This window comes from Furipterus horrens, unplaced genomic scaffold, assembly GCF_987537825.1.
Source record: "Furipterus horrens unplaced genomic scaffold, mFurHor1.1.pri manual_scaffold_5, whole genome shotgun sequence".
In the NCBI taxonomy this organism is placed as follows: domain Eukaryota; kingdom Metazoa; phylum Chordata; class Mammalia; order Chiroptera; family Furipteridae; genus Furipterus; species Furipterus horrens.
Genome location: NW_028327175.1, coordinates 109,504,853 through 109,520,740, shown reverse-complemented (window position 1 = coordinate 109,520,740; position 15,888 = coordinate 109,504,853). Strand labels below are relative to the sequence as shown.

Genomic DNA, 15,888 nt, shown 5'->3' with positions numbered 1-15,888 from the left:
GAAGCAAACTGTTGAAAGGTGAAACGGTTGCTATATATTTACCTTCATTACAACAACTCCCTTTTTTAAAAAATCTTCACCTGAGGACATTTTTTTCACTGCTTTCTTTGTTTTCTGGGTTTTGTCTTAAGAGAAAGAGTAAGGGAGAGAGAGAGTAAAAAAAAAAAACCATTGACATGAGAGAGAAACATTGATTAGTTGTCTCACATACACACCCCAACAAGGGATGGAACCCGCAAGCTGGGTATGTGCCCTGACCAGGGATCAAACCCACAATTTTGGCATATTGTAATGATGCTATAGCCAACTGAGCTACCCAGCTAGCGTTATATAATGACTATCAATAAAAATTCACATGGTTGCAAAAACTCTCTAATCAGCGGTGATTGTCGGCAGCCGTCCGTCTCGAGAGACGATGGTGTAGCTTCTTAAGAGTCTATCTGCACCGCCGAGAATGGCTATGCAGTCCGACTCGGGAGTGACATGGTATCTGTCTCCTCCCGTGTTGAATCGACATCTTGCGATGACGCTGAAGCTACAGAGCCTGGGCAGGGTAATATGGAGGGTCTGCTGTTGCCCATGCAGCAGACCCCCCCTCTCTTCGCAGCTGAAGGGTCCAAGGGAAAGACGGAGTCGATACAGCTTGGGTTCAGGTGCGCCGCAGGAGTTGCCGGTGTTGACTACAACATCAAACCGCCTTAGGGACTCCGGCTCCGGATTTTCTGTCGGGGTTTACTCCCTTAGCCTTTCCCCTGAAGAGGTATCCCGCAAGGCAGCGGAGGTTTTTTGGAATCAGAGTTTTCCTTCTCTGATGTGCCCTGACTGGAAGATCGAACCAGCGACACTTAGCTCGCAGGCCGACGCTCAATCCACTGAGCTAAACCAGCCAGGGCCAATCAGCGGTGATTATGCCGTTAGTAACAATGCAAAACTTCTCCACAGAAATTTGGAAAAGGAAAAGGTTTTGCTCCCCACCCCCACCCAAAAGATCCTTGTTCTTTCCATTAATAATGATATTAATATTTGTTACCTTTTTATTGAGCATTTACCATGTACCAAGTATGGTTCTACAGCTCCACAGAGATCCACTCATTCATCCTCACAGTGATGTCATCAGATAGGAATTCTTACTCTCTGTTTCACAGGTGAGCCAGCAAGACCCACCAAAAAAGCCCTTCCCAAGTCATCCCCAGGCCTCATACTTCATGCCATAAGCATGACAATAAAATGTATCTGATCTACCAAATGAAATGCTCATTAAATGAAAATGCTCGCACAACAGCCAAAAGGTGGAAGCAATTCATGTATCCACCAATGGATGAGTAAACACAAAATGTGATCCATACATTCAATGGACTATTACTGAGCCTCACAAAAAGGAAATTCTGACACAGGATACAACATGGATGAAACTAGAAGACATTTTACTAAGTGAGAAAACTCAGTCACAAAAGGACAAAGATTATATGACTCTACTTAACTAGGGCAGTCAAATTCATACATAGAGAAAGTAGAGTGTTGGTTGCCAGGGGCTGGAGAAAGAGAAATGGGGGTTATTGTTTAAAAGATAAAAAGTTTAAACACAGAGTTCCTTCAGTTGGGGAAGATGAAGAAAACATCATGGAGGTGGATGGCAGTGGTGGTTGCACAATGGTGTGAACGTACTTAGAACTACCGAACTTTACTCTCAACAACAGTAGCTATGAACTAAAGTCTGTGTCTCCCCCAATTCCCACGTTGAAACCTAATTCCCACTGTGATAGTACTAGGAGGTGGGGTCTTTAGAGGGTGATTAGGTCATCAGTAGGCTTATGGGTGGGATTAGTGACCTTACAAAAAAAGACCTCTCAGCATGCCCTTCCTGGGAGGGTGTAGGGAGAAGACAAGTCTTTGAATCAAGAAGCAGGTTTTCATCAGACACCTACACTGCTGGTGCCTTGATCCTGAACTTCTCAGCTTCTAGAACTGTGAGAAATAAATTTCTGTTGTTTATAAGCCACGCAGTATATGGGATTTTTGTTATAGTAGCTCAATGGACTAAGACAATGGTAATTGTTATGTATATTTTACCACAATTTAAAAGTGATTTTTCCTACAAAAAACAGAAAAAAAGAAAGATGCTTGAAATTAAAAGCATTCACTCATTCATGCATCATTCTTTTAAAAACATCAGTTCAAAACTCATCGTTGTAATTCCTTTCCTTCATCGCACAAAGATTTAAGGAACCACTACTGTGTGCCAGGCAGCATACGAAGTGGTCGGGGTACCAGGTGGAACCAGGAGTGATGCTCTGGCATCCAGCAGGCTCTCTCAGTTTACATTGAAAAGAGAGGATAAACTCTGTGCAGAGAACTCTTTCCCAGAGGTGTGAAGCGACGTGACACATTGGAATAAGGGCGTAGTGAGAGCGGCAGCCTCTCAGTGTGGGAGCAGCAGGAGATAGTGACAGAATTAGACAGTCCTTCCTACGCCTCAAATTCAGAAAGCACCCCACCCCTCCACAGGGAGTCCTGATGCTGTCGAAGCCTTTGAAGGTCAAAAGGTCACATTTTCAAAGAGTGGAGAAGATCTGCTCAGACCTGCTTCCTGGGCAATCTCAGCCCTGGCAGCCATCAGCAAGCAGCCTTTGGGTGCTATGGTGACAGCCAAGCCAAGCCAAGCTCTAAGCTCAAAAACCCAGCGAACAAGGAAGCTTCACTCCTAGATGCTAAAGTCTTCCTAGGAAGCTCAAAGCCCCTGCCCCACTTTGGGCTGAACATGCTCATAGGCTGGGACAAGTGGGGCCTTTTCAGTGGCAGGGGCGGGTGAACAGCTCAGCCAGATGCTGCTGAGACCATTGGAGGAAGGTGAGGGCACGGCAGAGTGGACAGCAGTCCCCAGGTGCATCTCGCTTACTGACCTTAGCCAGCTGCATCTGCAGCTTATTCTTCACATCCGTGACCTCGGAGATGCGGGCATTGAAAGCCAGATTGGTGTCGGTGAACTGCTTCCACATCTGATCCGACAAGGTCTCAAAGAGGTTCTTGGCCTCCTCCAGCAGCCTGATGGAGTTGGCTCGCATGTTCTGTGAGTGCCTGATGTTGTCATTACTGAACTTGGCCCAGGTCTCAGGCACGGAGATCCTGCAAGAGGCACAAGAACAAATTTAGCACAGGTGAGGATTGGGGTTTCTGGCAGGCCTTGGGGATCTCCCAGTCCAGAGTTGCTCAACCTCGGCACTCTTTTTATTAAATCCTCACCCGAGGACATTTTTGTTTGCTTTTTTAGAGTGAGAGAAGAAGGGAGAGAAAAAGGGGGAGAGAGCAACATCGAGGCGAGAGAAGCGTCAATTGATTGCGCTGGTACATACTCCGGGCTCTAGGCCGGGACCAGGGATTGTACGTTTCTGGATCAGGGTCACACATGCCCACGTCCGGGCTGGGGATGAACCCACAACCTGTTAGTCACAGGAAGAGGCTTCAATCAACTGAGCTACACCAGCCGGGGCAGCCTCAGCACTCTTGACATCTGGCTGGGGATCAGCCTCTGTAGTGGGGGCTGTCCCCTGCACTGTAAGATGTCTAGCAGTATCCTTGGCCTCTACCTGCCAGAAGCCAGTAGCAATGCCTCTCCATTGTGACAACCAAAAATGTCTCCAGACATTACCAAATGTCCCTCAGGGGAGGAGGCACAAAGGCCCCCAGCTGAGAACCACTGGGCTAATCCAACCCTCTGTTTACAGGTGAGGCCACAGCATTCTGGAGAAAAGAGCTGCTTTCCTTGGTGAGTTAAAGGAGAGAACAGATTCCCCAGAAAGGTTCTTTTCAGTCACACTCTCTACACCGGCACCACCAAACACAGGGAGACAGAGGACACGATGCTGGCTGTGGGGTCCCTTCAATTCAGGGGCCATACTACCTGCACTGACTTCTTTGTTTAACAAATGTTCTTTGAACACCCACTGCATGCCAAGCCTTGTTCTAGGCACTTGGGATAGAGCCATAAACAAGAAAAGCAATGTCCTTGACCTCATGGTGATAAATTTCCAGTGGAGGGAGGCAGGCAATACATAAAGATGTTTACACAGGGTATTATGCGCCATGAAGGAATTTCGGAGCAGGATGATGAAAAAGAGACAAATGGAATGGGGCAATTATGTGTCAGGGTCATAGAAGGATATAAATGGAATTTATACTCAGAGAGTGTTGAGGGGCTTATGGATTAACAATTGCACAAAGCTGTCATCGCCCCAGCTATGAAGAGGAGAGGAGAGGGACAGGTAGGAGAGAAGGCCTGGAGGATCACAGGGAGGGAGGAAGGGAGGGAAGGAGAGACGGAGCAAGGAAGGATAAATCCCCAGCATCCCTCTCCTCTGTCCTCCCTCTGGCTACTGCTGTGTCGTCCTATTGGCTGAACTCAACTGGAAACCAGATGGCAAAGAGCCACAAAGGCAGTGTGCAGAGGGCAGCCTCCTCTGCAGCAGGTCACTAAGGAATAAATCTAGGGGATGAATGGAGATACAGGCTATGTTAGAAAGGGCAGGCAGGAAAGGCTTCTCAGAGGCAGTGACTCAAGGGATTTAGTGTAGGCAACAGAAAGTTCTTCCTGCAGGTATATAAATCCCCATGGCAAGCAACCAACAAGCAAGAGTTTTGTCCTCTGGGAAGCCTTTGAGAAGGAAGGAAATGCATTTCTTTGAGCTGGCTTCAGTTTCTGGGTAAGCCAGACTAGGTAACTTTTCAAGGTCTTTTCTAGCCAGGAAGGCTCTCCAGTTATTAAATAAAGCCGATTTTTATTCTCAGGCAGTAGGGAAAAAAAGACTGAATTTTCTGAAATAGAAGTGTCTTTTCAAATGTTTCAAAGCGGACGTAGACTGCATGGTGAATAGAACTTTGCAAACATATAATACATGGTTGTTTTGCCTGGCTTTTGCAGGAGTTAAAAGCAAGCAATTGACAGGTCTCTCAGGCTTCTGGAGATGGGAGAGCGCACTGTGCTTGATCCAAAGCTTTCATTCAACAAAGACCTGAGGCTCAGAGAAGTGAAGTGTCTTTTCCAAGGTCACACAGCTACTTACCATCAGATGAGGAAGGAGGGGTGACAAGGACAGCAGATAGAGACCAGCAGATGTACCCCAGTGCTAAATCGGGCACCGTCAAAGTCAAGGCAGCAACCTCTGAGCCCTCACCCACCTCTGGAGCAGACAGCTGAGCTCCTTGGAGAAAATGACCAGCTTAATCACATTCTCCCCAAGGAGAATCTGCCAGAGGCAGCCTGTCTCCTCACAGGTGGTGTGCCTCAGTAGCGGGTGGGATGTGCTTTCTGTAGCCTGTGTCCTCTAAAGACTAAAGACAACAGAGACAGCAGGCTTTGCTGGGGAGACAGAAAGTCACCTGGATAAAACACACAGGCACGGTGTCCATCTGGTGTGGGCTCAGATTGCGGCTCTGCCACTCACTGTGAGTCTGGGCCAGTCACTTCACCTGTCTGAGTCTTGGTTTCCTCATTGTAAATGGGGGGAATAATGGTGCCCACCCCGTGTTTGTTGAGTGAATGTGAAGCCCCTCTCACAGCACCTGACAATAGTAAACACTGGATAAGTATTTATGATTCATAACATGCTGTGTGTAAAGCTCTCAGCAGGGTGCCTGGGACATCACAAACATTAGGTGAAGGGCACCCACTATCACATTGTTGTCATTGTCATCATTACCACCATCATCATCATGGGTTAATCCACGACAATGAGAACGGTGAACAGGGACACTAAAATTCAGAGCCTCCAAACGCCCTTTAAGCTGCCCAGACATGGTCCTGCTCTAGGAACCCTGAAGTAGAAGCCCTGAGCTAGCACATCTGGGGAGCAGTTAGTCGCCACAAACAGCAGTGGAGGTGCTGGGGGAGGAACTTTAAATAGCAGCCCCCTCCTGGGTATGGAAACCTCCTGGCTGCTGAGGTTTCAGGGAGGCATCTGTAGGTGGCTGTGGATGAAGGCACTGAGCCCCCAAAGTCCTGCTCACCTTGCCAGAGCCACGGGGGCATCAACCTTGTCAGGAAAAGGACGATCGCCAGGAGCTGTCATTGCTGAAAACCCCAAAGGGTCCTCTCAACACTTTAATGTTTACTAAAATCCAGAAAGTGACCCTGGGCATGGTGCAGGAGACTGCCAACAAACTCCTTTCCTTCCTTCTTCTCCCCCCGCCCACCTCCTTTTGTCCTCCTTTCCCTCACTTCATTTGTTTTTAGTCAACAAATATTTATTGCACATCTACTATGTGACAAGCGCAAATTGATGTGCTAGAGAATTTTTCAAAGGGGCTGAGAGAGACACCGCCCTTTGTCTGTACCCAGAGTGTGTGTGTGTGTGTGTGTGTGTGTGTGTGTGTGTGTGTGTGTGTGTGTGTATGTGTGTCTCCAGCCTTCAGACTACCAGCTGGGAAAGCATGGTTTAGTTCTGCATGAAGTGCTAGGATGCTGTGACATGCCCACCACAGTGCCTGGCATATAGAGGGCACCCAGCTCAGAGCTGCTGTGAGGAGAAAATGAGGGCATACAGCAAGCACTCGATAATTGTTGGCTGTTGTCATTCCCTTACACAAGGCTCTGTGCTCAGCACTTCACATGCCCACCTTTTCACACTCATAACAATTCTGGGGGGCAGGGACTATTATCATTCCAGTGTTGTAGATGAGGAAATGGGGGGCCCAGAGGGGTTAAGTGATATACCCCAAGGGCTAGTGTGGAGGCTGGATTTCAGTCCAGAATCCACTCTTAACCACCACCAGCACTGGTAGACATTGATTGGCTCTCCAGGCTGAGCTTGAATTCCTCTCCCATCTGGCTACAACTATGTTGTTGTGGGAATTATTTGGTGGCACTGCCAATAGAGGTGTCCCAGCATGTCCTGTCCCAGCAGCAGCAGCTGTGTGATCCTTACTACGCCAATCACTTGCTGTCTTGCTGGAATTTGAATCTTGGGCAAGGTGGGGCGAGAGTGGAAAGACAGTGGTGCTCTGACAAAGGAACCAATTAGCTCTCACTTCCTGGCCCGTTTAAGCTGCCAGAGCCTTCCCTTCCAGACTTTCCCTTGAGTCAGTGGCTCCCTGAAGCCTTCCGGTAAATTCCAACTTGTCTGAAGTTTTTTAGCCAGAATTGGATGCTGTGGGTTGCAACCAAGGATTCCCATTCAACCACACTGCCTCTCACTTGACTGGAGCACAATGCCCCTTTATGGCTGCTTGGCAGGAGCAGACTCAGAAGCCCACACTCCCATTGGGCACAGCCGGATGGGGACCAAGAGCCCAGTACTTACGTGCCATCAACCCTGTCCATGCCATGGAAGAAGCTGATGCAGTCTGATGTGTTCCTCAGGTTAAAACACTTTTCATCAATAAACTGGGCTGAGTTTTTGTCCTCAAGGTCCCTCTCCAGAGTGTGCTGAGCATCTCGGTTATCCCTGGGGGATAGGGGTGTGGTCAAGGATTTATCCCTGGATTGTGCACTAATCCAGAGTCCCTCACCCAAGATCACACAGGAGGTTGCTGCAAGGCCACTGCTGAAAGCCAAGTCTTTGGACTCCCAAGAGGGTGCTCTGTTCACCCCCAGCTTCCCAGCCCTCTTCCCACTTTGATGCCCTCACCACATACCCAAGACCTCCCTCCAACCCAAGCAAACCAGTTGTTATTAGAACAAGGATGAGCAAACATTTCCTGTAAAGGGTCAAATACTAAATATTTTAGGCATTATGGGTCATATGGTCTGTGTAGCAACTCTTCAGCTATGCAGAAAACAGTCAAAGATGATGTGTAAATGATAGGCTGTATCCCAATAAAACTTTATTTACACAAACAAGTGGTGGGCCAGATTTGACCCTCCAGCTGTAGTTTGCTGACCTGATTTAGAGGATACAAATTCACACTTTGGATAAAGCCTGGTATCACTTTAAATCATGTGTCTCAACCTATGGCTGGCACAGAAGGAAAAGACGTGACTAAGACTCAGTCACTTACCTTCCCATTGCTCACAGACTTGTGTAAATAAATACAGTAAAGCTACATATGTACAGAATGGCAAGGGCAACAGTGCAGGTTTGTAAAGGATACCAAGTAATATGCAGGATGAGGGGGTAATCAGGCTTCCCAGAAAGGTATCAAGGCTGGGTTTTCATAACAATATGAGTAGATGCTATGGACAAAGTTGGGTGGGGGTATGAAAAGTCCGGGCTGAGAATACCACATGTGCAAAAGCAGAGGATCTAGAGACCTCCAGGTGTTTAGGGACCTATTAGCAGTTCAGTAACATAGTCAGAATCAGGGTACTGGGCAGAGTCAGAGATTGGGCAGAGTCCAGGATCGGGTGGAGTCAGGGATTGGGCAGAGTCAGGGACTGAGCAGAGGAAAAGAGAGGACAACAGGTGGAGCCAGGACTTGAACCTCCTACAGGTCTGGTATCTTGGTTAAGGAGCTTAGTCCTAAAGGCCACTCTGCCAAATTTTAGACATTGGGGAACCATTTGCATGATTTTTTGTCATATTCTCAAAGTACATATACTATTAGTTACCTCCTACTTGTCTTTTTATTATATCATTTTTAAAATATAAATAAATGTATTTTAAAAAGAAGCTTTCTATCACTGTCTTTAAGAAATAATAAAAATAATTCTTTCCATTAATGGGTCACCTCAAACATAAATACTAAGTAAGCACTAGCAGAATTCTAGCTAGAATCTGTTGTCTCTAGAAGGCCGTAAGCCTGAATCTTTTTCTGTTTCCCTCTTGTCTGAAAAAGAGATTAGTCAGTGTTAGAAACACCTAAGCATCAATTGGGACTTTCGCCTTGAAGTGCTTAGAAGAACTGAGAGAGAACAAGGGAATAACTCTGACTAAGCAAGCTGATGTCCAGACACCAACCAGAGTGACTAGTGCACATCTTACACTGGTCCCTCTCATCCTCCTTCTTTTCCTCTCCCTTCCTCTGTCTCTCTTTCTCTATCTCTTTCTCACATCTTTATCTCTGTCTGCCTATCTTTTTTGATTTCTCTCTGTCTTAGGGTCTCTGTCTCTCTCTTTCCCCCTCTCCACTGTCTATATCTTTTTTGCCAATTTCTTTTTTCTGCTACAGATATTGGGAGCTGGTGAGGGGTTTCAAACATGCCAGGAGCAGGAAAATTAAATCCTGTTGGTGGGCCCCTGCCTATCAGGATACTCAGGGGGTGATGTTGGGGCAGAAGGAAGCATCCTGGGGCCTCAGAATCCCTGGTCAGCTGGTCTAGACTCCTGGCCCTTGCTAATGAGGCCTGGAGAAAGATGGGACAGCCTCTGGGTCCCCGGGTCCCTTCCCTGCCTCAGGTGGTGCATCTCTGTGTCCATCCCAGCATCTCCTGTTTTCTTTTGCTCTTTCTCTGTATCTGTTCCTCTCCATCTTTCTCTAACTCACCTCTTCATTTCTCTCTTTGAGCACAACTATGTCTCTCCTCTGTCCCACCCCATCCTCTGTCTCCCTGACACCTCCCTCCCATTTCTGTTGACTGCTTCATGTCATTCCTTTCCTGTCTTTCTCTCTCTCTCTCTGATGTCTGTACTCCTTCTGTGTCTCCCAGTTCATGGGACTGTCCTGGTCTGTTTCAGTGTCTCTGGGTCTCCTAACTCTCCCACCTTGGCCTTCATTGCCTGAGGTTGCACAAGCAGCTCACCAACCCTTGTCTCAGAATTTCTCTTCTGGGGTCCAGCTCCCCAGTTTCAAGTCTGACCTGTTGTTCACTTTGCCAGTTCAAACTGTCCTGTTCCCCAGACTTCAGCCCTCTTGACACCTGAATGCCGAGTTTTGTCACGGCCTTCTGTCAACACCAAATGGAAAACCATTCTCTCTTGCCAAAAATACATCATTATAAAAATAAAGCAAAAAATATATAATAAAGGCATTCACCTGCCCAAACTTTGTGTTTAAATCCAACTATTTAAGGTTTTTTAAAAAGTGAATTAACTTATAGACAAACATTAGCCAAACAGTAGTCCAAGTGGCAGGTGGAATTGCCAGAAATCAGGACAGAGGCATATAAATGATAGCATTTAACACCGCTTTCATCCTTTCACCTCTCCCTTCAACCACTGCTATGTTTGCACCTCATTCAATCTGCCCTTAGCCTTGCCTTCAGTTCTGCTGGTAGCTTCGCAACACTGCCTTGGATGCTATGTTGCCCTGGGTGATTCTCTTCAATCTCTGCCACCCAATTCTCACTACTTCAGTGGACTCGAGGGGCTGTGTGACTTGAGCTGACTGCTATTCCTGGGGTACAGCAAGCCAGGGCACCCCAGAGCCTTATTTGCAAGCTGCCTGGCCCCTCAGCATCCCATCTGGGCTGCCCACATGTCACACACAGCAGGGAGGGTTGAAGGGAGGCCCTGGGAAGGTTGCAGCCCGCCTCTGGCTATCTATATCTGAGTAAATGAAGAGGAGAAGCTAGCAGAGCAGTGTGCCCTGTGTGAGTTACAGGTAAGTGTCCAGGTCAAGGGCCAGGTGGACAGCTGCCTCTGGAAGAGTTGGGAGCCAAGGGCTTAGCTGTGGGTTCCAAGACCTGTAAAACTCAAATCTCCCTTTAGTCATGAGGGAGCCTCCTGGCTTATGGTACTAGTTACATAATCTTCCACTAACTAAAAGCTGATTCATTTTGAAGACTCTTGGCTCAGGCATCCATCAGCTCCCCTCTGGAGATGCCCCTGCCTCTCACCTTGATGCCTAATGCCACCCACTCTCTGCCATTTCCCAAGGTTCAGAACTCACATGAGGAAGCTACAGTGAGAACATTTTCTCTTGCTGAGGATCTCGTTGCAAACAGGAACAACCAGTGATGTGCTGACTCAGGGGAATCAATGTGCATATCTCAGTAACATCCTATTGATAGAATGAAATTAGCTATGACAGTAACATTTATACCACTGAAACTGACAAGTGCTCCAAATCAGGATTTTTCTTCTTTCCTAGGGAGCTGGTTGTTAAGCACTTACCAATACACCACTGACCATAAGAACCACCTAGAGCCAGGGATCCATCTGGCTTGCCTCACAAAACCTGGAGGACCCAAAACAAAGTCCAAGAGAGACAAAAAGCAGCCCTTACCGCATCTGGATATCAATTCTTTGAGCTAGTTTTCTCATCTGTTCTTGGCAACATTTTAGCAAGTCTACCTCCTGCAATGAAAATGTCAGAAAGAGCAGTGCCCCTTAGAAACTCACAGCATCCTGTCCCCCAGAACAGTGTCCCCATCCCTCACCTCTAACTGCCCACCCCCAACTCCACAAGCTGAAATGTCAGCATGGAGTCCATTTCCTGCCTTAACCCACATGATCCCAGGGCCAGAAAGATAAGGGTCAATTGTGGGGATTCCACATACTTTGCCCACTTTCTTCTCTTTTTTATATACTTCCAGATTAAGAGAAAATCCAGCACCTACTCTGTGCCAACTACTCATTTATGGATTACTTTATCATTAAATTAAATAATGCTACAAAGTGGTACCTATAGTAGGTGCTTAATAAATGCTACTTATTATTATAATTATTTACTGATATGATAATGATGGTGCCCATTTTGGAGATGAAAAGACTGAATTACAAATTATCTTTCTCCCTGTTCCTAAACCTCAACCTAAGCCCCCCAACCCAGGATCTCTGAGCCCTAACTTTGCATGGACTGACACGTGGCTTCTGCTCCTGGCAGGCAGCTCAGAATGCTCTCTGACCAGCTAGTCCTCCCTCCTACTTTAGGCGCTGGGCACACCCAGCAGGCACCTTACCCGGATAAGGTTTTTCTCCACATTGTCATGGACCAAATCGATCCCAATCCTTTTCTCTCGGTGGTACAGACATTCCAGGGCCACCTGTAGGAAGCAATCAGGGGGAAATCGTGTGTTCTCTCTGTAGTCCATGTAGACTATGAGAGGAGGGACTCACATCTATCTTGGCCATCATCTGTTTTATCCCTGGGAAACCTGGATGCTTCAGGTAGCCTCATTATTGTGTATCTGAGTGGTTTTCTGCCTCCCCCACCCTTGGCAGGGAGTCGGGGTGCGGGGCTGTGAGATGTCATGACTACAAGTGGGTGCAATATTGGTGCATATCTCACAGGTTTGCTGTGCAGGTTAAGTCAGTCTGAGAAGTACTGTCGGTTCATATTATCTAGGAATATACAGTTGACATGTCAACAGCATGATTGTGAACTACATGGGTCCACTTATATGTAGATTTTCTTCCAATAAACACAGTAGATGTATTTTCTTTCCCTTATGATTTTCTTAATAACATTTTCTCTTCTCTAGCTTACTTTACTAAAAGATTATATATATATATATATGTCATACAAGATACAAGATATGTGGTGATTGTTTGTTATCAGTAAGGTTTCCAGTCAACAGCACACTATTAGTGGTTAAGTTTGGGGGAAGTGAAAAGTTATACATGGATCTTTGGCTGCAAGGGCAGTCAATGCCCCTAACCCCATCATTGTCCAGGGGTCACCTGGATGTGAAAGACTGTTTTTGGACATCTCTAAGTGTATGGGGGAGAGCTTTGGAAGGTGACCAGGGCAAAAATCCAGTCAACTCTGCCACAGAGCAATGGACATTACCACAGTCTTGGGGATATAAGCAGTGCAGAATAGAAGATAGGAGAAGTAGCAGCTCAGGGGAGGCCCTTCAATGAGACTGAGAATGCAGAGGGGCCACTAGCCTGTGATGTCACAAAGAGCAGAGTGGGGGTGCGGCAGGAAGTGGGGAGCATCACACCTTGGTATCAGGATGCCAGTGCATCTGGGAACTCAGGGAGGAAAGGGATTAATTGATTCTACAAGAATTTCCTGAGCCCCTTCTTTACATCGCCCTCAGTCAAGGTACTAGGGAAACTGCAATAAACTAAACAGATGACCCCAGCCATAATGGAATTTTCACAGAGGGGAGAGAACACACATTAGTAAATATATAAACTCAATCATTTCTGACTGTGAAAGAGCTGTGATGGAAATAGTCATGGTGATGTGGGGGGTTTGGTTGGGAATAAGGGCATCAGAGTGGTCAGGAAGGACTTCTTTGAGGTGACACACCATGGCTTAAATCAAGAGAAGCAGCAGATATAAATGAAAATAATGCACCAGGAAGAGGGAGCAGCAGGTGCAAAGGCCAAGGTAGGAGGAAGAAGAAGAGACAGAACGCCTCTGGGAAGGATGGAGAACATGAGGCTGGAGTGGTGGGCATAAGCTGGGTCATGCAGTGAGGCTGAGATTAAGAATTTAGATGTTAATTAGGGTGCATGGGAACCCATTGAGGGGGGTTTATCAGGGAAGTGGGGAGATCCAGTTTAATATTTAAAATCATCCCTCTGGCTGCTTTCTGGAAGATGGGTTGGAGAGGAGCAGGAATGGGGAGACCAGGAGGGAGACAGTCACCACTGTCCAGCAAGAGGCACCTGGAATGAGGTGGTAACCCTGGCAATGGAGAGAAGTGGATAGAACCAAGATGTCTCTGGTCCCTTGGCCACCATGTGGTTGTCTGAGGAGGCCACATGATGTGATGGGCAGAGCTGAGTTTTCCAGACAGGCTGGGTGAGTAAGGAGAGAATGGGAGAGGAGAGCATAGATTTGGGATGTTGCCCTGGGTCTCTCCTCCCGGGGAGATACCTGGGAGTATATGGAAACAGTAGGAGTCCCCCATCCCACCATAGAGGACAGAACCTGTGCCATGTCTCCCAGAGGATCTGGAGTTAGGATCTCTCCTACAAAAGCCCCCACACCTGACATGGAGCAGAAATGGCTGCAGGAGATTTCCAGGCAGGAGGTTCTGAGTCCCCACATGCTCCAGGGAGCCACAGAACATCATTCTGGGTGGCCAAGATTAGCTCCTCTGGCACAGGCAGGTAATGTCGGTTCCTTACCCAATGTCCACTCCAGAACCCGGAAAGAAAACACTTACCCAGACTCCTCTGAAGCCAGGGAGTCCAGGTGAGTTCTGGCAAATGGGCTAAAAATGCCATCACATGATGAGCCTTCTGGGAAAACTGATATTCCCCATAAAAAGAGACAGACACAGTTGGCACAATGCCCTACCTCCACCTTCCTGCCTCACAGGAGAATGTCGCAAAGCTCCTTGCAAACAGAAGTTTGCAATATGAAATATGAAACCTCCTTGCAAGCAGTAGGGCAGCAGCTATGTGCTGAAAGAAATAGGAGCCTGGCTATCTTCTGCCATCAAGTGGAGGCTGCAGATGCCTCCCTGTTTCTCTCTACAACTCTCACTATGACAGAAAAAGAAATTCCTGTTTGGTTGAGTTGCTGTAGTCTTATATCTGTTTACATGCAGCCAAAAGCCATCCTTACTGATCTAGGATATGATGGGAGGTTGGGAAACCAAAGAAGTGTCGAGAATGTCCACATTCGGATATTTATTCATTTATTTAACAAATACTTACTGAGTGCCTACTATGTGCCACACACTGTGCTAGGCGGGAAAGATATTCAAGTTAGTGGTCTAGTCAACAGGCAGTCAGCATCAACATTGCTCATGAAGGACCAGCAGAGAAGTACAGGTACATCACAGCTGAGTATCAGTCTTGAACACATTGGTGACAAAGCAGACAGAAATCCCTGCCCTCATAGCACTTATATTCTAGTGTGGGGAGAACAGTACCTAAATAAATGTGAATATCATAGAGTATGTTCGTGGTTATTAAGGGCTTTGGAGAATAACAAAGCAGTTATTTTAAGTATATCCCCTAAAGACCATCACACACACCTGTGGGCACACACATGCCTGATGAAACTCTTTAATTTTCATGTAACCCCAAAGAGGAAAAGAAATTCCATTCAGTTGGAGGAACTCTGATTTGACTGGGATTATGCTAAATTGACTAAGATGATGATGGTGATGATGTTGATGGTGGTGGTAGTGATGATGATGATGATGATGATTTTGCCTTAGAAACTGATTATAGAGGACGATGCTGCTCAAACCAACCTGCAAGGGGCCTGTCACCATGATCCGCACTCAGAAAAAGTGCAGGTGCTGCAGTGCAGTGGCCGCCACGCCCCTGTCTCCGCCCCACACTCACCTTCAGGGGACAGCTGGCCTCTTCAGCCGCACATTCCAGCCGCTTCTTGACGGTGTCCAGGCTGTGGTTCTCTGTGAGAAGCATCTCCAGCTCGTAGCTCAGCTCGGACTTCCAGAAGCCAATGTCCGACAGTCTCTGGCCTAGGTTCCGGCAGGTTCCCTCCTGCATCTGGCGGGTCAGCTGGTCCTTGTCCTGCATGAGCCACATGGAGTCCCCGGTCAGCCGGCCAGCCCAGAGCCGAGAGGCCTCGGCCCCGCACATCTGCAGCTTGTTGGACTTGTCCCAGTCCTGGGGGCTGTAGCGACAGAAGAGTGCTGAGCGGAGCGCGGGCAGGATGGTGGGTGGCTTCAGAGCGCTGTGGCCTGCGGCTCCCTCGTCTGCATAGGTCTGGGCATTGGAGACCTTGCAGAAGAGGCTGGGTCTCCATGAGTTGAGGTAGTGGTAGCCAGGCAGGTAATAGGGCTGGTAACATTCCTGGATTACTGGGGTTGGTTCAACATGAGGCAGCACGTTGAAGCCACAGGCTTTCTTGGGGCCACAGTAACTGGCGGACTGAGCAGTTCCAAGAAACTCCATACTTTCTCATCAGCCCCAAGAGGGCAAAACTTTGCCTATGGGAGCCAAGGCACACAGCAAGGGGAAGGTGCTTCTCTGGGGATTGGCAGGACCTCTGTGACTCTGCACTGTTGTCATAAAGCCCAGGGGACAGGGCTTTACTGGGGTCCTTGATCTCTTGCGGGCCAGCTGGGGCCATATTGTTCCAATCAAAACACACACACAAATCAACTAAGTGATAGGAGCTGCTCAATCCACAGAG

The 15,888-nt window shown here is 47.5% G+C and overlaps 1 protein-coding gene across 1 annotated transcript in view; it reads right to left on the bottom strand.

Annotated features, from left to right (window-relative positions):
* The window catches only part of TEKT5 (tektin 5), a 36,318-nt gene extending 20,671 nt beyond the window's left edge, over positions 1-15,647 (bottom strand). The window contains exons 1-5 of the mRNA XM_090279153.1: positions 15,072-15,647; positions 11,771-11,854; positions 11,095-11,165; positions 7,293-7,436; positions 2,901-3,123 (exon numbers count right to left, since the gene is read on the bottom strand). Of these exons, the coding sequence (XP_090135279.1) occupies positions 2,901-3,123; positions 7,293-7,436; positions 11,095-11,165; positions 11,771-11,854; positions 15,072-15,647 (1,098 nt within the window). The remainder of the gene's footprint in view (positions 1-2,900; positions 3,124-7,292; positions 7,437-11,094; positions 11,166-11,770; positions 11,855-15,071) is intronic.
* Between the last annotated feature and the right edge of the window lie 241 nt (positions 15,648-15,888).